The sequence below is a fragment of the Macrobrachium rosenbergii genome, chromosome 2 (genome assembly GCF_040412425.1).
Source record: "Macrobrachium rosenbergii isolate ZJJX-2024 chromosome 2, ASM4041242v1, whole genome shotgun sequence".
NCBI lineage: Eukaryota > Metazoa > Arthropoda > Malacostraca > Decapoda > Palaemonidae > Macrobrachium > Macrobrachium rosenbergii.
In genome coordinates this window covers 26,855,847-26,878,347 of record NC_089742.1, presented here as the reverse complement: position 1 = coordinate 26,878,347, position 22,501 = coordinate 26,855,847, and the positions used below count along the sequence as shown (strand labels likewise).

The 22,501-nt window shown below is 37.7% G+C and overlaps 1 protein-coding gene and 1 long non-coding RNA gene across 7 annotated transcripts in view; one reads left to right on the top strand and one right to left on the bottom strand.

The window, feature by feature from the left end:
• Positions 1 to 22,501, top strand: part of LOC136844322 (uncharacterized) — a 318,972-nt gene that overhangs the window by 284,071 nt on the left and 12,400 nt on the right. For all 6 annotated transcript variants that reach the window (XM_067113310.1, XM_067113318.1, XM_067113328.1 and 3 more), the window contains one exon: positions 16,982 to 17,143. In XM_067113310.1, the coding sequence (XP_066969411.1) occupies positions 16,982 to 17,143 (162 nt within the window). The remainder of the gene's footprint in view (positions 1 to 16,981; positions 17,144 to 22,501) is intronic.
• On the bottom strand, positions 16,227 to 21,766 carry LOC136844352 (uncharacterized). The gene is made up of 3 exons (XR_010854831.1): positions 21,567 to 21,766; positions 20,449 to 21,306; positions 16,227 to 17,156 (listed from the first exon to the last, which is right to left on the bottom strand). It is a non-coding gene; the product is annotated as an uncharacterized lncRNA (long non-coding RNA).

The following is a 22,501-nucleotide window of genomic DNA, read 5'->3' as shown; positions in this document are numbered from 1 at the left end:
TAGAAGGAACTTTTCACTGTTAACAGTTTTTTGTACGTATCATTTATTTATTCATTCATCAATTAATCAATTAATTTATTGGTTTATTTTTATATAATAGTTATTATTTAGTTTATTTTTTAATTGTCTATTTATTTATTCCTTGTTCTTTTATTAAACAAAGCAACCCCATTATCATTCATCATTATCTAAGGATCTACTTTTAAAACCAAACAAAAACAATACACAAGCACGCAGCGCACACAAACAAACAAACGCGTAACGGAAAACAAACATGTAAATAATACGCCCCTCGTGTTTTCTCTCTCTCTCTCTCTCTTCATCACTTTGATCGGCTTAGGTAGAGAGAAAGGCGGGAGAGAGAGAGAGAGAGAGAGGAGAGAGAGAGAGAGTGGCGGGGAGGCTGTTAGAAGCATTTGATGCAGCAAAGCCATTATCCCGGTACCCACCTCAAAAACCCCGTGGCACTCGGCTCTCTCTCTCTCTCTCATATAATATTCCAGTCCCCCAAAAACATTACCCTCAAACCATATTGCTTTGCCCCTCGTAGGCGACCCACCCCCTTCTCTCTCTCTCTCTCTTTCTCTCTCTCTCTCCATTTCCCCTCGCCTGTTGCCCCTCGCCGCTAACCAGATCCTGTCGGCGTTCTGTTCTGACGTTTAATCTACTTGTATAATTCCAGGCTGTCTATCTTTCTCCATATAAAAGTAAAATAAAAAAAAAAGGACAAGCATTTGTTGCTCGAAAATGGTTATCTGTTGAGATGGGTGTCTGTGAAGCGTGTCGTTCCTGAATGGAGTAGTTTTATCCATTTCCGTTGTAACTTGTTGAAAGGGGGATAGGGAGAGAGAGGGGGGAGGGGGAAAGGAGAAAGAGAGAGAGAGAGAGAAAGAGAGATAGATAAATCCAGATAAGAGAGAGAGAGGGGAAGTGATCCCCGTAATCTCTTTCTATCCAGTTCATTGATAACGCCTCGAGCGTATAAATATTTCTTAAAAACAAAGATTGCTCATTGTTCTAAGATAAGATTTTAGAGTGGTTGATATAAAATATCGAATATAAAATCCCCATAATCTCTCTCTCTCTCTCTCTCTCTCTCTCTCTCTCTCTCTCTCTCTCTCTCTCTCTCTCTCTCTAAGACTTCTCATTGTTATAAGAACAGATAAATTAGAATATAACTCTCTCTCTCTCTCTCTCTCTCTCTCTAAAAGACTTCTCATTGTTATAAGATAAATTTTTTTAGGTATAAAATATTTCTAAGAAATAGAATATAAAAACAAAATCAAAGCAAATAAAATTCTCTCTTCTCTCTCTCTCTCTCTCTCTCTCTCTCTCTCTCTCTCTCTCTCTCTCTCTCTCTCTCTAGACTTCTCATTGTTCTAAGATAAGATTTTTTAGTTATAGTGGGATAGACACCTCTCTCATGAGATATAAAATATCTAAGAAAGAATATAAAATCAAAGCATTCTCTCTCTCTCTCTCTCTCTCTCTCTCTCTCTCTCTCTCTTACAGAGGAAAAGGCAAGTTTTCAAACTCCCTTTCCTGCAAATTCTTTTCGTTGCAATGGAAAGAACAAGGAAGTTTTCCCATAAAACATATTATTTTAAAAGATAGAATATCTCTCTCTCTCTCTCTCTCTCTCTATAGCATGTGTTTCTCTCTCTCTCTCATTTTTAGAATTTTCCTTTCTCAGAAAGAGAGCCTTGCATCACACAGACTCTCTATATCTGTTTTGGTGTTTCAGAAGCGCAGGAAATTCTCTCTCTCTCTCTCTCTCTCTCTCTCTCTCTCTCTCTCTCTCTCTCTCTCTCGTTATCTACGTAAGAACAAGGAAATCTCAAAAAGTGTCCTCCTTAAATAAAACCAAAATCAAAATCAAATCAAATAAAAATTCTCTCTCTCTCTCTCTCTCTCTCTCTCTCTCTCTCTCTCTCTCTCTCTCTCTCTCTCTCTCTCTCTCTCTCCATATGCGTTTCTTCGCTACCTTGCCAAGTTCCATTTTTAGAATTTTCCTTTCTCAGAAAGAGAGCCTTGCATCACACAGACTCTCTCTCTCCATATGCGTTTCTTCACTTCCTTGCCAAGTTCTGAATTTTCCTTTTGTGGTGTTTCTGTTTTGGTGTTTCAGAAGCGCAGGAAATTCTCTCTCTCTCTCTCTCTCTCTCTCTCTCTCTCTCTCTCTCTCTCTCTCTCTTTGTTATCTACGTTTGTCCATTTAAACCAAAATGCTCTTATTTTTAAATAAAACCTGCATTTTTTTGCTTTAAGGTCTGTCCGCTTAGCAACAAAGAAAAATCTGGTTTTTGTTCGTGAGTGTTTTATTCAATTTTTTACTGTATACAAGTATACTTAATTCTTATGCTGAATAGGGTTATTTATTAGTGTTAGCATAAAGAAAAATTGACTTATATGAGACGTGTGTGATCATATCAGCTCATGTTTAAAAGACGTGTGATAATAATAATAATAATAATAATAATAATAATAATAATAATAATAATAATAATAATAATTCTATGGTGTGCAGAAATGAAAAACAAATAAATTAACTTGCAGAATTCGTTGACGGAATACATTGCGCAGGGAGTTAATCATCCACTCCTCTCCCTCCATTCAACAGCGAGAGAGAGAGAGAGAGAGTAAACTCGCGCTTTGTAGACGCATACACACGCGCCCCAAGCATAGGTTCAAGGGCCCTTGAGTAATGTATTTGGATAAATCGTTTAACGGCTAGACTTTTTTTTTTTAGGTTTCGGGCTAAATATTATGTTTGAAGATTTCTTGTATTTACTTTCGTTTTATTTGATAACAAGGGCGTAGAGGAATGTCTGAAATGGCCATAGACCTTGGGAGAATTTTGTATTGAAGAGGTCGTGATGTTTTATATATATATATATATATATATATATATATATATATATATATATATATATATTAAATGTATATTATATGTAGTATATATATATATATATATATATATATATATATATATATATATATATATATATATATATATATATATATGCAAACTGAACACTATACATTATCACTGGAAAACGTATTATATAAAAATACTACAGTACGTGCATCTCATAAAGGCAGGACTTAGCCGCTAGTAAATGCCCAGTAATGTACCTCCATACTCAGGAGTACTCAGCAAAGAATGAGTAAGAAGGGGACGAGGAAAATAAAGGCAATGATTAAAAAAAAAAAAAGGAAATTCAAGAGAATGAATAAGAAAGAAAAAATGGGGTCTGGAAGAATGAATAGCTCCCTCTCTCTCTCTCTCTCTCTCTCTCTCTCTCTCTCTCTCTCTCTCTCTCTCTCTCTCTCTCCATCCCTTCCCTTTTTAATTTTTTCCATTCCAGCCTCCCTCACCCTCCACCACTCTCCCAATTCCCCTCCCTACCTCCCCCAAAGCCTCTGTGTCACTTGAGCCTTCCCCTCACGAAACGAGGGGACGGACGTGGCTGCTGGTGTGGCCATTAGGATCATCGTTCCTTACGGAGGCGCCGCTGAAGAAGAAGAAGAAGAAGAAGAAGAAGAAGAAGAAGAAGAAGAAGAAGAAGAAGGAGGAGGAGGAGGAGGAGGGGAGGAGGAGGAGGAGGAGGGAAGAGATGGGCCGGGGGAGGGGGAAGGGAGTCGGACATGGATAATCGAGGGTGTTCGTACTTTGTTTTCTCGCCACTTTACCCTAATGTGACGACATAGGCTTTGCTTGACAGGCTTTGTGGTCCAAGTACCATTCATTCTGACACTGCCGTGTGGAGTGGGACTTCTTTTTTCGGCGTGATGTCATCAGCTTTGTTTGACAGGATCTGTTCCCAACGGTGGTTCGTTCTGACACAGCCTAGTGGCGTAGAACTAGTTTCGGCAGTGTCAATGAGTGTGATGTCATCAGCTTTGTTTGACAGGATCTATGGCCAAACGGTAGTTCGTTCTGACACAACTTGTGGCGTAAAACTACTGTTTCGGCAGTGTCAGTGGTGATGTCATCAGCATAGCTTGACGGGATCTGTGGCCAAATGGTGGGTCGTTCTGACACAGCCTAGTGGTGTAGAACTTTTTTGGCAGTTTTTGTTTGATGTCATCAGCTTTGTTTGACAGGATCTGTTGCCAAATGGTGGGTCGTTCTGAAACAGCCAAGTGGTGTAGAAATACTTTTTTGGCAGTGTCAGTGGGTGTGATGTCATCAGCTTTGTTTGACAGGATCTGTGGCCAGATGGTGGGTCGTTCTGACACAGCCAAGTGGTGTAGAAATACTTTTTTGGCAGTGTCAGTGGGTGTGATGTCATCTGCTTTGTTTGATGGGTCTGTGGCCAAACAGTGGGTCGTTCCGACACAGCCTAGTGGTGTAGGAATACTTTTTGGCAGTCTCTGTGGGCGGAACGTAATTGGTCTTATTTTTTTACTCTTCTGTGGCTTGAAGTTATTGATTTTGATGTTTCCCTGAGCTTGTATTACTACTAGCATTGTCGTGTTTGATGCAGAAAGTGATAGGTTCAGGATCTCTCTCTCTCTCTCTCTCTCTCTCTCTCTCTCTCTCTCTCTCTCTCTCTCTCTCTCTCTCTCTCGTGTTATATTGAGTTGTCTAACACTGGTTAGCTAGAATTAAGCTTTAAAAATTCTCCTTCTCTGTGCGTGGTGTGATAAAGCAGTCTCCTGGAACTCGGAAGTTAGACTTATGCTATCACGATTCTCTCTCTCTCTCTCTCTCTCTCTCGGTGTGATAAAGCAGTCTTCTGACCCTCAAAAGTTTAATTTAAGCTATCAAAATTAATTCTCTCTCTCTCTCTCTCTCTCTCTCTCTCTCTCTCTCTCTCTCTCTCTCTCTCTCTCTCTCTCTCTCGTGTGATATGGTAATCTCTCACCCCTCCCCCTCCTCCTCCCTCTCCCACCCATCGATTAGGAACATCCATATTGTAATGAGATTCTTCTTCCCTAAAACGCGTTCATGATGGCGAGGCGAGAAGTCGGAGATGTCAGAAGGTGCCTGAGAAAAAAGTCTCTCTTTTCCCTTCCCTAATGAATATCTCTCTTTGATGTCTCACCAGCGTATCTCTAGTGTCTCTTTAATTTCATCAGTGTCGTTAATAACGGTGATTGGTTGTGGGGAGTTTTGTTGCTTACAGTTGTCCACGTGAGGATGGTGGGTAGGCTTTTGCAATGCTAATATCTTATGTTTTGTCTTATTGACAGAGATGCTAAGGAAAGACTTGGGTAACAAAAGGAAAGGTTTGGGTAAATTTGCCTTCAAGGAAATAAGGAAATTCTTTGCGTGTTGGTTAAAAATGAAGGTCATTTTTAGTCCATTATTCGTATTGAAAGTAAATATATCTTATTTTTTATTTTTTATAACATGACCAAAAAGTATATTCATGATAATTCAAAATATTAAAAATCTAAATAACTTAGTTCAGAATTCACATGAAATTTAGTAAAATATTTTCCCACAGTTTCATTTTTTTTTACATAAAAAAATTTATATTCGTGATATACAACTTTTCCATTTGATCAAGAAGAAAATAATTATAAATATCTCTCATCACAAGTAAACAGAGATTTTATATATATATATATATATATATATATATATATATATATATATATATATATATATATATATATATATATATATATATATTTTCTTCTTCTTGATAAAATGGAACATTTGTATATTCATGAAATTTCAAAGTATAGTCAAAATTAAAAGTACAGACAGACAGATTTATAATATATGAGAACTGTCATCCCTAAAAATGAGCAAAAAACAGGTAGCCCGCATAGCTTTCTTAAAGAAAAAATGTAAAATCTAATTATACAATGACATAGGTAAGAGTTTCAAATAAAATTATATTTAATCAGGATTGAATTTGACGTTCCCCTCCCCAACCCCCAAAGACCCCCTCCCCAAACCCCCACCCACATCAGAAATATAGCAAGCTTACCCAAATACAGATACAGGCTGTTAAAGCACCGGGTACTCGGGGCCAGGGAATGAATATTTAACAGATCGGCTTACGATCATTACCGGGTTTAAACACCGGTCGGAGGAAAGAGAGAGAGAGAGGATTAAGGCGGGAGTCAACAGTGATTAGTTATAAGCCATGGCAGGGAGAAAAGTGATTCCATACTGGTTACAGTAGAGAGAGAGAGAGAGAGATTAGGGCGGGAGCCAACAATGATTAGTCATAAGCAATGACTGAGAGAAAAGTGATTCCATATTGGTTACAGTAAAGAGAGAGAGAGAGAGAGAGAGATTAAGGCGGGAGTCAACAGTGATTAGACAGAAAAGCGATTCCATATAGTTACAGTAGAGAGAGAGAGAGAGAGAGAGGAATCCCTTTCAAAATTCTCCCAAAGCCCCCTGTGGCCGGGGATTTGGCCCCCACCAAATTAGAGACCGATTTTTTTTTTTTTTTTGTAGTTGTTTGGTCTCTTGTAAATTAATGTGTAGGGTCCCTGGAAAGTATGTATACGCATTTTTTTATATACGCCTTTAGTTAGCATATTACGCATTTTCTTATATACGCATTTTATATACGCCTTTAGTTAACATTGTACGCATTTCTTTATAGAACCCCATACGCATTTTTATATTTTTAACATGTAGGCTATATGCATTTTTTGTATACGCCCTGTTAACATATATACGCATTTTTATATACCCCTTTAGTTAACGTATATACGCATTTTTATATACCCCTGTAGTTAACAGTTATTAGTTAATATATACGCATTTTTATATACGCCCTCAGTTAACATATATACGCATTTCTGGGATGAGGTTGCCGACCCCATGCTCTTTTCCGCCCTGATTGTAACCCACCTTTGTCGACCACTGTCCAGATACATAAATTTCTGGATAGGTCAGCAAAGAGAGAGAGAGAGAGAGAGAATCTTAATTAGTTTTATTACATGACAGTGAAATGATTAAGTGAAATATTAGCCAGATTAGATTGAAAACTATTGCGCGCCTTAAAAAGTGTCCAGAAGAGAGAGAGAGAGAGAGAGAGAGAGAGAGAGAGAGAGAGAGAGAGAGAGAGAGAGAGAGAGAGAGAGAGAGAGAGAATTTCTCAGGTACAGTAAAAGCATTAGCAACCAGTGCTGAAGCCTTTATCTCGTCCAGTGGACAAACTTCATGCTGTACAGCATTCTTGTGTAATCTGCGCCGAAGGAATGCCTCATCTCTTTGCTAGCATTCAACTCTTTGTATAAAATAAAAAAAAAGAGAAGCCTTTGATAGATTAAGCTGAGTGAAACCCGGCAGTGTAAAATCGAGACACATATGAACTCTCCTTCAAAGTCCTTGGCAGTTCATGGCCGTTAGTAACTAGAAGCTTTCAGAAATTTCAAAAACGAACAAGTAAAAAATGCGCCGAAGTTTGTTCGGCACAAACAAGTTTTCTGTACAGCGTATAACCAAGGCCACCGAAAATAGATCTATCTTTCTGTGGTCTCGGTATAATGCTGTATGAGCCGTGGCCCTTGAAACTTTAACCACTGCCCGGTGGTGGCCTATCCTAAACCGTTGCCAGAAGCACGATTATGGCTAACTTTAACCTTAGATGAAATAAAAAAAAAAAAACTAATGAGGCTAGAGGGTTGCAATTTGGTGTGTTTGATGATTGGAGGGTGGATGATCAACATACCAATTTGCAGCCCTCTAGCCTCAGTAGTTTTTAAGATCTGAAGGCAGACAGAATAAAGTGAGGACGGACAGACAAAGCCGGCGCAACATTTTTCTTTTACGGAAAACTAAAGTTAAGGTCAAAAGTATGATGATGGTTTAATGTAATTTCCTTACTGAATTTTTATTTCATTTTTATTCGCATTCGGCTGTGCACACTATTCTCTTAGCCTCTAGAAATCTGAAGCGTTTTTCTGCTGGTATTTTAAAACAAATTTACGTAAGTTATTTATATTTTAAAACAGTTTTACTTGTGTTTTTACACAGCAGCGTATTTGTTTGAAGATTTTGTTTTAAAAGAAATTTGCAGTTTTATTTCCATACGTTCTGTTTGTTGCGACGTATTAAAATATGCTTATAGTAATTGGTACTGAAACAAGATTTTACAATGAAACCGAATTGGTATTTGTTGGAGAGTGACAGTTAGGGTTTTTAAAATAACTCTACGGGATTGCACCGCCATGTTTGAGTGTGTTTGATAACATTGCCTTCGGCGTATCACTTATTTGCGACTCTGTATTGAATGAAAGGAACTTTATATTATCAAAAAGCAACCTGAAATATAAATCTGAATTATCTATAAACGTGAAGTAAATGGTAAATGTTAATAATCCCTTAGAAATCTCGCCCAAAACGCGCGCACACACCAAAAAAAAAAAATTTTTTTATCTCGAGAAGAGAGAGGAACTGTATTTAACAAAAGACAAACGGAAATATAAAGCTTATTCATTTACAGACTGAAAATATATGTTAAATTGTAATAAACACTTAGATCCATCTTCCCAGAACACACACACACACACACACAAAGTACGTTATTTTTTTTTATTTAATCTCGAGAAAAGCGAGAGTTTGATAATTAACAAGTGGTCTGGTGAGGCAGACTGCCTCCTAAATACGTACCCTAAGCGTTATGCTCATAGCCGCTGCCATCACTGGTAATTTGGGCGGAGCTCTGTGCTAGTTGACTGAGAAGTTTATATCTCTTTGGCACAATCTCTCTCTCTCTCTCTCTCTCTCTCTCTCTCTCTCTCTCTCTCTCTCTCTCTCTCTCTCTCTCTCTCTCAATCTGACTGCCATGAGAGCACCTTTCTCTGTCAGCTTATGACTAACCGCTTGTGAGTATCGCCTCTCTCTCTCTCTCTCTCTCTCTCTCTCTCTCTCTCTCTCTCTCTCCTGTAACAAGAATGAATAAAATCTCCTCCTTTCTCTCTCTCTCTCCTTGCTTATGAGTAACCGCTGGTAATTCCCACCCCAATCTCTCTCTCTCTCTCTCTCTCTCTCTCTCTCTCTCTCTCTCTCTCTCTCTCTCTCTCTCTCTCCTATAACAAGAATGAATGAAATCTCCTCCTTCTCTCTCTCTCTCTCCTTGCTTATGACTAACCGCTGGTAATTCCACCTCAATCTCTCTCTCTCTCTCTCTCTCTCTCTCTCTCTCTCTCTCTCTCTCTCTCTCTCTCTCTCTCTCTCTCTCTCTCTCTCGCAAGAGGGTTCACTCTAACGTTTGAAGTTGAGAATTAGCCCAAGTGAAGTCTCCTCTAAGACTTGCGGACTGCTGTGTGGGGGGGAGAGTCCCCAAGGGGAGGCATTGTCCCTGTTTGTGACACGTTGTGTACCTGTCCCTTGTTCCTTTTTTTTTTTTTTGTCCCTTAAAGGAACAAAGGGCGGCATGATTTCCTACTCTCTCTCTCTCTCTCTCTCTCTCTCTCTCTCTCTCTCTCTCTCTGTTGGTTTTTTATAGATGGCTATCTTTGTTTTTTTGTATGTGTGGTAATGTTAATCAGTGGTCGGTTTTGGTCATTCTTTTTTATTATTTTTTTTTATTTATGTATTCATTGTGTATATTTTTTGGGAATCTTGCTTGTAAAGTTTGTTACTTAGTTGTTTTTCGTTTTAAAGTGTGCATTTGTATTATGGACACACATACATATATATTATATATATATATATATATATATATATATATATATATATATATATATATATATATATATATATATATATATATATATATATATATATATATATATATATATATATATATATATATATATATAATATCTGCATCATTTAAAAGTATTTTCACAAAAAGGCGATTTCACGGTACACCGATGCTTATTTGGGCAACCAATCACGTCTCGTCATTGTTACCGTAAACAAAAAAGTTAAATTACGAATGACACGTGTTTATCTCTCCTAAAATCTGATGATTTGTTGTTAGTTAGAAGGCCGTTCTTTGGTTAAATTTTCGTTAAAATCTACGAATAGCAAAGAGAAAAAACTAGAAACATAGACTCCTTAGAGATATTAGTTTTTATAGCAAACTTCATGGCATTAAAAAAAGAAGAAGAATGTGAATCGCAGGTTCCTCTCTCTCTCTCTCTCTCTCTCTCTCTCTCTCTCTCTCTCTCTCTCTCTCTCTCTCTCTCTCTGGCGGCAAATGGGATGTAAACAAACCGCTTCTCTGTCCCGAACCCCTCTGTCCAGACCCTGTAAAATCGTAATGTTTCTCTCTATTCAGAGCCCTCTTTGTAAACACTATAAAATTGTAATGGTTCTCTCTCTCTCTCTCTTTATCTCTCTCTCCCTTCGGTCCCATCCGTATGGACTGTGTGTTAAATTTTGATGTTCCTCTGTGAATTTTGGTTGGCGACGAGAGGTCAACTATTTCCTGTGAATTCAGGGAGTCGTGAAATATTTCTTTATTATAAATGAGAGGTTTTTGCGAGTTTTGCTTGTAATTGTGACGTTCACATTTCTGACTGTTGAAATGTTGTGGTGTATTTCCCTTGCACGTGGGAAGTTTATCATGTATGTAGTTTGTTTTCAGAACGTTTTGATTTCACTTAAAATTCAACCATTTTCAAAGCTTTTTTTTTCCTTATTTTAGAACGTTTTTGGTCATATTTTGCTTAGAAATGGGATGTTTTCATTTTATATTTATATTTTCTTGAAATAAGAACATTTTCCTCCTATGGTCTGAACGCTTGTGATGTACTTTGAGATAAGAACATTTTCCACCTATGATCTGAACGCTTTTAATGTATTTTGAAATAAGAACATTTTCCTCCTTTGATCTGAACGCTTGTAATGCATTTTGCTTGCTGCCAGAACGTTTTCAACGTATTTTACTTATAATTACAACGTTTGGGCATTATTTGCTTGAAATCAGACACAGTTGTAAACATTTTTAGTTTTCTGTAAAAGAAAACTATTGTGCCGGCTTTGTCTGTCCGTCTGCACTTTATTCTATCCGCACTTTATTCTGTCCGCACTTTTTCTGTCCGCACTTTTTTTGTCCGGCCTCAGATCTTAAAAACTACTGAGGCTAGAGGGCTGCAAATTGGTATGTTGATCATCCACTCTCCAATCATCAAACATACCAAATTGCAGCCCTATAGCCTCAGCAGTTTTTATTTTATTCAAGGTTAAAGCTAGCCATAATCGTGCATCTGACAACGGTATAGGCCAGGCCACCACAGCCGCCTGAGAGTTTCATGGGCCGTGGTTCATACAGCATTATACCGAGACCACCGAAAGATAGATCTACAGTATTTTCGGTGGCCTTGATTATACGCGTTTGAAAGCTTTCAGAGTGCTTGTCTAAAGCAAAGTTTCCAACATATACTTTTCATTCGAATGTCTTGACATATTATTTAACTCATGCTTTGAACGTTTTTACCATTTATTTTGAGAAAGTTTTTAAATATATTTAACTTTAAAGTAAAGTTTCAACAAAAGTTTACTTACAGTTATGACAGATATAATTATTTTGTTTACAATTTGAAATATAAGTGTATTTTGGGTCTATTACAACATCCAGACATATCAACTCCTAAAGCTGGATGTTTTGATTCTCTCTCTCTCTCTCTCTCTCTCTCTCTCTCTCTCTCTCTCTCTCTCTCTCTCTCTCTCTCTCTCTCTCTCTCTCGGGCCACCTGGCAGCCAATGAAGCTTTGATAACAACCCTTTATCGGAAAAGCGGAAAATCTTCATTTACATATTAGATGCCATCTTTCAAAGCAGTTGGCTCTCTCTCTCTCTCTCTCTCTCTCTCTCTCTCTCTCTCTCTCTCTCTCTCTCTCTCTCTCTCTCTGCATATGTCAAACCCTTACATTCCACCGTGGAATGCAGGGGTTAGCCATAGTCAGAGAGAGAGAGAGTAAAAATCATTATTAAAAATAGTTCAGAAGCTGTTTCCATGCGCGCAGGAATCCTGAAGCTCTCTCTCTCTCTCTCTCTCTCTCTCTCTCTCTCTCTCTCTCTCTCTCTCTCTCTCTCTCTCTCTCTCAGGAAAATATGACTAAAAATGCGACGAAGGGAAGGAGAAAAAGAGAATAATCTTTGGGGACGGAAGAGCGACAGGACTTGAAAAGAGAAAGAGGCCATTTGCGACAGTAAGAAGTTCCTTCCATTACGAACCACAGCCCCGAGATCTTTATAACGGCTCTCTCTCTCTCTCTGTGTGTGTGATAGTTAAAATGTATTTTTGCGCTAATAGCTGCTTTTACCCCCTCCCACCCACCCCTACCCTTCTCGCTTTAGTAGGCACCATTGGGTAGGGGGTGGGAGTACCAGCAGGCTGTGTGGGCGTGTGGGTAGTTTTGTGGGAGTGTGGGAAGGAGGAGGACAGTCGACCTCAAAGGCATTTTGTCGCTACGTGACTTAACAATTAGGAAACGCCTTTTGTTGCAAAGTGGTCTAAAAAAATGCTTTTTCGTGCTTGCAGGAAGAAGGCAGAATTGACTTTTATTCTTTGTTGTTATTGTTTTGCTTGTTGTTTGCTTGTGCTTTTGTTATTTTTCTTATGTATATCAGTATGGCTTTTTTGATATATATATATATATATATATATATATATATATATATATATATATATATATATATATATATATATATATATATATATACATAATCTGTTTTCTGTAGAAACTTAGTAAGTTGATAATAATAATAATTATATATATATATATATATATATATATATATATATATATATATATATATATATATATATATATATATATATATATATATATATATATATATATATATATATTATATTATATATATATGCCCATAAATTTTTGGAGAACAAAAAATTTTGCTGTTTCTTATACGCTTATGGAAAGCCTGAATAGATAGATAGATAGATAGATAGATGGATGGGAGAGTAGCAACGTGATAGTATATTCGTCTAGATCCTGGAGTTGGGTAGACCTAGACCTAATTGGGTAAGAACTTGAACTAGAAGCTTGGGTAAAACCTCTCTCTCTCTCTCTCTCTAATGCGTATCTCCCACACAAAACCCCCAAAATAGAAATGTTTCCGAGCGCAGAGGAAAAGCGGTAAGAAGATTTGTACGGATTCCCATTCATTAGTGAACAATCACACTCCACTCGCTGGTGGTCTCCGGGAACTGGTAGGGCTGAGCTGTTGTGTGTGCGTGTGTGTGTGTGTGTGTGTGAGAGAGAGAGAGAGAGAGAGAGAGAGAGAGAGAGAGAGAGAGAGAGAGAGAGAGAGAGAGAGAGAGAGAGAGAGAGCAGGGAACGAAAATGACATTCAACAGCTTTGACAATGAGAGGTGAATGCTATTCGATTTGAAGAATGTTTCTTGTGGGTGATTGGAAACCTCTTCTTGAGAGAGAGAGAGAGAGAGAGAGAGAGAGAGAGAGAGAGAGAGAGAGAGAGAGGTTCCCCCTTTCCCCAGTTGAAACTGATTAAAAGGAGGGAGAGATAATATGCTTTATTGGACATTTTGAGAGAGAGAGAGAGAGAGAGAGAGAGAGAGAGAGAGAGGACTGGGACGAGACTCAACAGCGGTTAGTCACAAGCCAAGGGAGAAAGAAAGATGATTTCATATTAGTATATGAGAGAGAGAGAGAGAGAGAGAGAGAGAGAGAGAGAGAGAGAGAGAGAGAGAGGTATTGTTCATATGGGACTCTATTTTTGGTTCCCAATATAAGTAACTCTGAACTTACTTAGCAGTTTCACAACCTATATTTATTAATTTTCAACATTAATTTTTTTTTTTTGACAACTGACTTATCAAGAACCCTTAAGCAGTTTGAAAGTCCCTTTGTAAGTGGGCTCAGATGATCCAACATTTTCGAAAAATGATTAAATAAAGCTAAAATTTTGGCTCGGAAAAACAAAATTGACATTATGGAAAACCAGCTGCCAGACAGGACCTCTTTCTGTAAATGACCCCAGTTCCTCGTTGGATGAGTCGGTAGAGTTGCCGGTTAGCACTCTGCTAGGCCCGAGTTCGAGTCTCTGGCCAGCCAATGAAGAATTAGAGGAATATATTTCTGGTGATAGAAATTCATTTCTCGGTATAATGTGGTTCCGATTCCACAATAAGCTGTAGGTCCCGTTGCTAGGTAACCAATTGGTTCTTAGCCACGTAAAATAAGCCTAATCCTTCGGGCTAGCCCTAGGAGAGCTGTTAATCAGCTCAGTGGTCTGGTTAAACTAAGATATACTTAACCTTCGTAAATGACCAAACTGATTTTATGATGGGTGTAAGTCTGAATGGCGTGGCCTAGGATATCCATAATTATTTTTTGTATTTGTGCAGAAAAATTGTAGTGAATGAGACTATGTAATTGTATGTAGGCAAAGGTTATTTGTGATTAGTTTACGCAGTTTAGTTAAGGTTATATGTAATCATATTACGTAAACTCGTATGTATTGTTAAAACAATGTAGAATGTATGCAGTCAAGAGAAGCTTAAGGACAAGCAGGCCTATGTTACGTTATTTGTTTAGTTACATATAGGCCTATTTTACGTTTAGTTGAATAGAATATAGGCCTGTTATGTTAACTGAATAGAATATAGGCCTATTTTATGTCGTTTAGTTGAAGAGAACATAGCTCTGTGTTACGTGGTTTAGGTGCTAGAATATAGGCCTATATAGTCATTTGTTTAGTTGAAAAGACTATAGGCCTACAGTACGTTATTTCAGTTAATTGGATCTTTGTCTTATGTTATTATAGTTAAATATATAGAGGTCTATATTTGTTTCGTTGAGTAGAATATAGGCCTAAATTGCTGTCATAATTTATTTCATGTTAAACTGTCAGTTATTGTAATGTATGTATGTCAAATTCCTTTTCTCTTCGTATGGGCATAACCAAAAGAATATAATTGAGAGAAAAATATGATAAAGCTTCATATTAGCCAAAGACCGCCTCCTTTACCCTGTCTTTAGTGGTCTAACACCGTGGTCTTGACATGAATCCCCTCCAAAAACCAGACCACCTTAGTTCCCCCTCCCTGTGGCGGCTTACTTCTGGAAAACTAATCCTCCACTTTTGGGAGACTTGGAACCCGTTAATGCTGACATGAATATAAACCAACTCTTTATGTTCTCAAAAAAAAAAAGGGGGGGGGGGCTCCTCTTAAAGTTGTGGCCTTTGTGATCCCGGGATCAAAAGAAAGCGTCAACGGCGAATTAAAGATGGAGGGAGAAGTGTGTGGGTCGGTCTAAAAAACGCTGTTTGGGAATTTAAAAGACGTAGGAAAGAACTGGTTTGAGGGGTGTGGGGGGTAGAGGAAGAGGTTGTTGAAGAGAAAACTGGTTTAAGGGGAGGAGGGGAGGGGGGTTGAAGTGAACACATCTTGGAAATTGCTGCACATTTAAAAATGGAGGTTGAGAATGTGAGAATTCTTTCCCTGAGAACTTTTGAATTAAATGGGTCTGTTTTGTTGTCGAGATCTTTCTCTCTTCTTACTTGTGGGGCAGAGGTCTTCCATTCGTTCTGAGAGAGAGAGAGAGAGAGAGAGAGAGAGAGAGAGAGAGAGAGAGAGAGAGAGAGAGAGAGAGAGAGAGAGAGAGACTTTGAGGGATGTTCCCACAGAAGAAATTGGATTAAAACCTCCATTTATGGTATTTTTTTTATGTCTTTTGACAGGTGTTCGAGTTATGACGACTTCTATTACCTTTGATTCAACCCTTTATTGGAAGGGTTTCAAATAATCTTATCAGTCAAAATATCTTTTTTTTTATGGGTTCTTCTTCTGAAAGTTACATATTTACACTATCACGTCATTTAAATTTTCCAGAATTCCTTGTCTTGCTTATCAAGGACTTCTTGAGGGTAACGGGAACTGTTCATTTTTTTGGGCTGGGTTGGTAGGTCTATATTCATAATTCTTAGTGCCAAATTGGGTCCTTACCTTGAGGCAAGTGTGCCAAGGTGTTTAAGTGGATAAGATGACTGATGTGGATGTTTGGAATGTGTTCAACCATGCAAATACTTCTCTGTTAATATTTAATTTCTTGTATAAGACCACAGAATTCTAAGTAAGTCATATTAGTAGACTCAAAATGTAGGAATCACTGTGAAAGGATTTTTCCTTGAAATTTTAGCAAGGTAAAAGTCAAGAGGTTGAACAGCTGTGTGGGAGGATTTGTGTAAGAACACATATTTTTGCTTAAAAAATCTCATTTTTTTAAAATTACACTAGTTTTTAAACTATTCTGTGCCTCATTAGCAAACTGGCCTACAGTCCTACTTTTATTTTAAAAAAACTAATTTTAACAATTACACTAGCTACATCTTAGCCACATTAGCAGACTGGCCTACAGTTTTTATAGCCACACTAGCAGACTAGCCTACAACATATTTATTGCACTCATGCTTTTTTCTGTAATTTTCTCATTTACAGGTACCTCAGAGAGTTAACTTAAAAACTTTATTAAGACTCAATATGTGACCCTAGAGTATAAAAATTTTTAATAGGTACTGTATTTCAGTCAAGGAATGCAACTAGATTTCTTATTTAAACATGAACCTTTCTTTCCTCACTACAAAAGCATGATAAATTCATGCTTTTCTTTTTATACCCTTTACTCAAAAAAAGTGATCATTTCACTGTCCATGCATCTTGAACTCCAACATGAAGTCTTCACATCAAAAGTAATTTTTGTAATTTATTGCAGTAATGACAGCCTTAGTTTTACAAGTCAAATTATCCTATGCAGTGACAAAGCCAACATTTTCTTCCAACAGAATATAATTAACTCGGAAATTAATATTGTTTCCTTTTGCATGTTTTTATTTACATCAAGTATTAGAAGTCAGTACACTATGCATTTACCTTTTGCATCAGTTTATTTTTATCAAGTATGTCTCCATTCTTCCCGTGTACTGTACCCCCACAGAGGACTCATCTTCAACCTATTTCTTGTTTGTATACTTTGCAGCAAGACTACACAAAACCACATAGATTAAAGTACACAAAACCACATAAATCTCTGAAATAATTCTTCTTTATTTCCTAAGCCACGAGAAGAAGAAGATGTACTGGGAGCAACTGGAAAACAGACGTCGCCTTCTGTACCGTCGAGGACCCGCACCCAATGCCTGCTCCTGCTGCGACGAGTACGGGTTCGTTCCGCCCTCTGAACTGTATCCTTGGGCTCTCTGGGACACCATCGATGACAGGTAGGATTAGATCCTGTGAAAAGGACAAGAGCATTTATTGTAAATATTTGTAGGATTAAATTCTGTGAAAAGGACACAAGCAGTTATTGTAAATATTTGTAGGATTAGATTCTGTGAAAAGGACAGAAGCAGTTTTTGTAAATATTTGTAGGATTACATTCTGTGAAAGGACAGCAGTTACTGTAGATATTTGTAGGATTAGATTCTGTGAAAGGACTGAAGCACTTATTGTAAATATTTGTAGGATTAGATTCTGTGAAAAGGACAGAAGCCGTTATTGTAAATATTTGTAGGATCAGATTCTGTAAAAAGGACAGAAGCAGTTATTGTATATATTTGATTGGTTTAATGTGAGCAAATTTAGCTATTCATTAGTTTTTGCTATGTTCAACTTTGCTAGAAGGCTTTGTTGAAAATGGTTTAACTATTAGAAATTGATTTTGTTATTTTGGTGTAATGTGAATAAGTATTCTCTTAAACCATTAATTATGAAAATGAAGTGATCACTGCAAAATTCAGAAATATAAAAATCAAAAAAAGATTGAACCTTTAGCAACTGAATTTTAGTCACTTTGGCATAAGTTAAGCTCCTTTTACAATATGAATTTAAATAAATAACATTATCTTCTCTTAATGGGTCAGCTATAAAAATTTAGTGATTACTGCCAAATTCAAAAGGGGAAAACAAGAAATAGTCACAGAGATGAGACATGCCATAATCTCTCTCTCTCTCTCTCTCTCTCTCTCTCTCTCTCTCTCTCTCTCTCTCTCTCTCTCTCTCTCTCTCTCTCTCTCTCTCCTTCTTCTTCTGCAGACCTTTACGCTGTGAGAACAAAAACCAGCAAACAAATGTACACAGAGCAGGAGGACATGCAAGCAGATAAAGGGAAAGAGAAGTGAATAGTCTGGCAAACAGTCAGCTAGAACATTAATGATGTATTATATCGTAGTGCGAGTGCAGGAGAAAGCTTTGGGGTGGGGGATGAGGGAGGGAGAGAGTGAGTGGACTTTGTCAGAGGTAGGCAGGCAGTAATGAGGCTTGGCTATTCACTCCCTCTCTCTTCTAAGGGTTCATTCCTGTTTTTGAGGAGACGTCCCAAATGAAGGTCTTGAGTTGTGCCTTCATTTCTGCATATCCATCTATTAACACACACACACACACACTCTCACACTCTCTCTCTCTCTCTATGGCTTTAATTCTTTTCAAAAGATGAGGACTTCAGAATTTCCCCCTCCTTTTTCGAGGCTCATTTTGTACGAAGACTATTTAGCACAGCGAATGAATAGATTAATGAGATAGCCTTAGCACAGAATTTCCCCCCTCCTTTTTTGAGGTTCATTTTGTACAAAGACTATTTAGCACAGCGAATGAATAGATTAATGAGATAGCAAGCTAAGGCTAAGTGCATTTATTTACATATATAAAAGAAAATTCTTGGAATCAAGGCTCCTTATGATAAAATTCTTGCAAATTAAAAAAATCTTTGTGTGAAGGTCTGTTGCTTTCAGTTGAGTTCTTGCTTATGAGAGCTTAATCCCACCAACCTCCTATATCTTTATTGCTTCTAATAAAAATTATTTTTGGACTGGTTCAGTCTAATAGATGATCCAGAACCCAACTATTTCATTAGTGCTTTTATATTCGGCTTGAGGTCGATGAGCCCATCTGTGCTAAATCCAAATCTACTGGCCTCTCACTTTCCTAAGAACATTTCTTTTTATTCCTTTTCATAGCATCTACTTGTTATTTCACATATCCTCTTTCATTTTTACTTTTTATAGGAGTATTATACAGTAACTTTTTAATAGTGTTCCTATAACTAAAATCAATATTAACCTTCCTGATATGTCAAACCTGAGCTGTAAGGAAAAGACAAAAATCAGTCACTTCCTTGTTATTTTGTCCCCACTCAAACACTTATTTTCTGGTCTTATTGCTATAAATAAGGCCAGCTGTGCTATAAATAAGGCCAGATAAGAATTGTTTGAGTGGAAAGAGAACAAAACAAGGAAACGATTGGATTTTTGCCTTTTCCCTATAGCCCAAGATTGACATACGATTGATATCTCAGTAAGGTTAATACTGTTTTCAATTATAGTAACACTATTAAAGTATTATTATACTTCTAGAGAAAGTAAAAATGAAACAGGTGTTTGTGAAATCTCAAGTGGAGGCTTTGACAAGAAGTAAAAAAATTACATGTTATAGGTAAAGATGGAAGGCAGCAATATGAGAGAAGCTCAGATGAACAAACTGACCTCAAGCTGAATATAATGCACTACTAAGCACAGTTGGGTGATGGATCATCCAATGGGCTGGACCTGTTCAAAAATAATTCTTAACAGTAGCAATAAACATATAGGAGGTTAATGGAAGGAGCTCCCATAAGCAAGAACTCCACTAAAGGCAACAAACCCTCACTCAAGATTTAAAGAATTTTATCATAAGTTTCAACTTAACGAATTCCTTTTAAATAATGTACACTGTGGTGAAGTTATCTGCCATAACCTTGATGACATGATTTGTACAGTCTTGGCAAAGGACTGACACACCAGGATCACTGCCTTCACTCCATAAAGTTAATATGTCACTTCCTGTCTTCCTCCAATTAGGTTCCTGTCATCTATTGACTGGAAAGGAGAGCTTTCCAACTGTGTTGAAGCCTCTACAATTTGAGGTACTTTCTGGAGACAACAAATAACAGGAACTGAAGGCAGTGTTCCTGGCCCTTTAGCCTATGCAATGAGTTTATTCTAATAGTTATCAATAAAAACAATACAATTCTAACTGCCATTGCTACTGAATTGCATTTATTTACATATATAAAAGCAATTTTAAGTGGGGTTTTCAACTCCAAGAATTCCTTTTATTTGATGTAAATATATGAATTTTAATAATGGCAGTAGTAAGGTTTGTATTGTTCTTATTTATAAAATGGTACTATTAAAATGAACTTATTGCATAGGCTGAAGGGTCAGGAACACTGCCTTCACTTCCTGGAAATAGGTATCTCCAGAGAGTTTCTCTCTTTGCTTGGGCTTTGACACAGTTAGGAAGCTCTCCTTCTCAGTCAGCAGGTGACAGGAACCTGGTTGGATGAAGACAGGAAGTGGCACATCAACTTGCGCTGAAAGGTAGTGCTCTTGAGCTGAAAGGTAGTGTTCCTGGCTTGTTAGCAATTTGCTGACTGTAGCAAACAATATCATCAGAGTTATGGCATACAACTGTACCACAGTGTCTTGCCTTGAAAACCAGAGGGAACATATCACGAACAGATATGAGCTCAGATAGTGAGTAAACTCACCAGGGAGGTATGAGGTGCCTTTGGAGCAGTTGCTAATTTGGAAGTCTTAATGTCTTCCTAGTGATTTGAAGGGAGACCCCAGTGGCTCTTTTTGCAAACAAGCTATTCCTCTCATTCAGTGGAGTCAGAGCCAGCAGCCTTGAAGTTCAATGCTATACTTTACAGTTTTTCTCGAGTCTTTCTCTTGTCTCATCAGACAGGTACTGCTGCAGCTCACAGCCTGAAGCTGCTCCATACTGACAATGATTGCTCTTCTGTAGCCATAATAGGATTTATATCCTAACCTTCCTCAGCTAGAAGAGTCTTCTATTGTAGCCAGGCATCCACAGGTTCCACACCGACCTAGGCACCCTACTCCTTTCCACTTAGAGGTTGTAGAGTGAGCTCTCACGGGTCGAAGCATTATGGAAGTCGCTCTGTTGCCATCCTCCATTCTAGTTGTCCTTCAACCACTGACGTCTCGTAGGCTGAATGGAGAACTCTTTCGTTGGTTTTTGTTGGTATCATTTCAGTTACATCAATCCACTTATGCCTGTAATACCACTGACTGCACAGTGGTTCATCCATTTGTACCTTAAGTAGTTGCTGATGTGGCATGTAGCATCTCTCTACCAAGAGCTAGAACTTCAGGGCATTTAAGGGACTGCATCCAAGGGCCTCAGGAAACACTTCCATCTCTCCAAAAAGAGTCTTCCTCATAGGGCACTTCAGCTATCAAAGATGTTAACTGCCTCCTTTCTGCCCCTTTTACACTGTTCCAATTAGAGGGGAAATCACTCTGGAGATAAAGGCTTCCACAAAGGTATCCATCAGTAACAGCGTCTTATACCAAATGGTAGAACAGCAAACAAGAAATTTCTGTAAGTAAATGGAATGCCGATGAGAATTATAAAAACACAGACGACAAAAATAGCAACAACAAACAATTTCTGATGCCACATACACCATGAAGAATAACAGGCCACAAAAAAATTATTACAACTTCTTCTGTACAAGGAGAAAAACTTATGTTTTCATCATCATTCATAAAAACCTGAATATCAGCCAGTTCATCTTGAAAACACAGCCACCTAGAGACAGATTTGAAGAAATGTAACAACTCCCACGAATTTACATACCTGATGGATGGATGCCACCACTCATACTTCGGGATAATAATTAACAAGCCTTCCAAGTATCTCTCATGTCACCTACAGTAGTGCCATATTCAGTCAGTGCAGTCACCAAAGCCAAAGTAGTCAAGAAAAAAGCGAACCAAGTCGTTAAAATTACAGACGCAGCACATGACCACTGATGCTGCTGCCTTCTCAAAGTACTACATATCTGGAAAACCAAGCATAAATACTGTAAATAAAATTCAATTTCACTTTACTATCATACAGAGAAATGTCAGGAACCAGTCAGCACCAAATACAACCAAGAGTAAGATAGAGACAGAGGAGGACATTGAGAGGAGGAACACAAAACATTGGCCAAAGCCAAACACCAACTAGCCCCAAACACCAGTAGTAGAGATGGAGAAAGACAATGAATAACCACTCCCAATAACCAGTCATACCAGGGACAGCTCACTAGTAGAAACATTCAAACTGTCCCAATCAACACAAAACAAGAAGATCCCAACAACTTTGGATGTTAGCTTTATAGCAAAACCACATCCGGCAGCAACTAAAGAAAATGCAACCTATATATATATCTGTACACCATTATCTCTGTTAGTGACTGCCTGTGTGCACATCGAAAGTAAGCATTAATAAACTAACAATAGCAATATATCTATCCATGTCCTTTAGTAGTTTGTTATATCTATTTGCTCATGAGAAAATACAATATGAATAATGGAAAAAATTGAAAGCCATTGCAACAAATATTTCAATAACACTACCCTGGAGAGGGAATTTTTTCAAACTAATAATAATAAGCACCCCTGTTTCGGTAACATGGGACAAGCCAAAATGGCTAACTTCTTCAACAAGCTACCACAGATTAGAAGTAAAGGTTAACTTATTCACCAAGGTACCACAGAATACTTCTAAAGTTCAAAAAATCACAG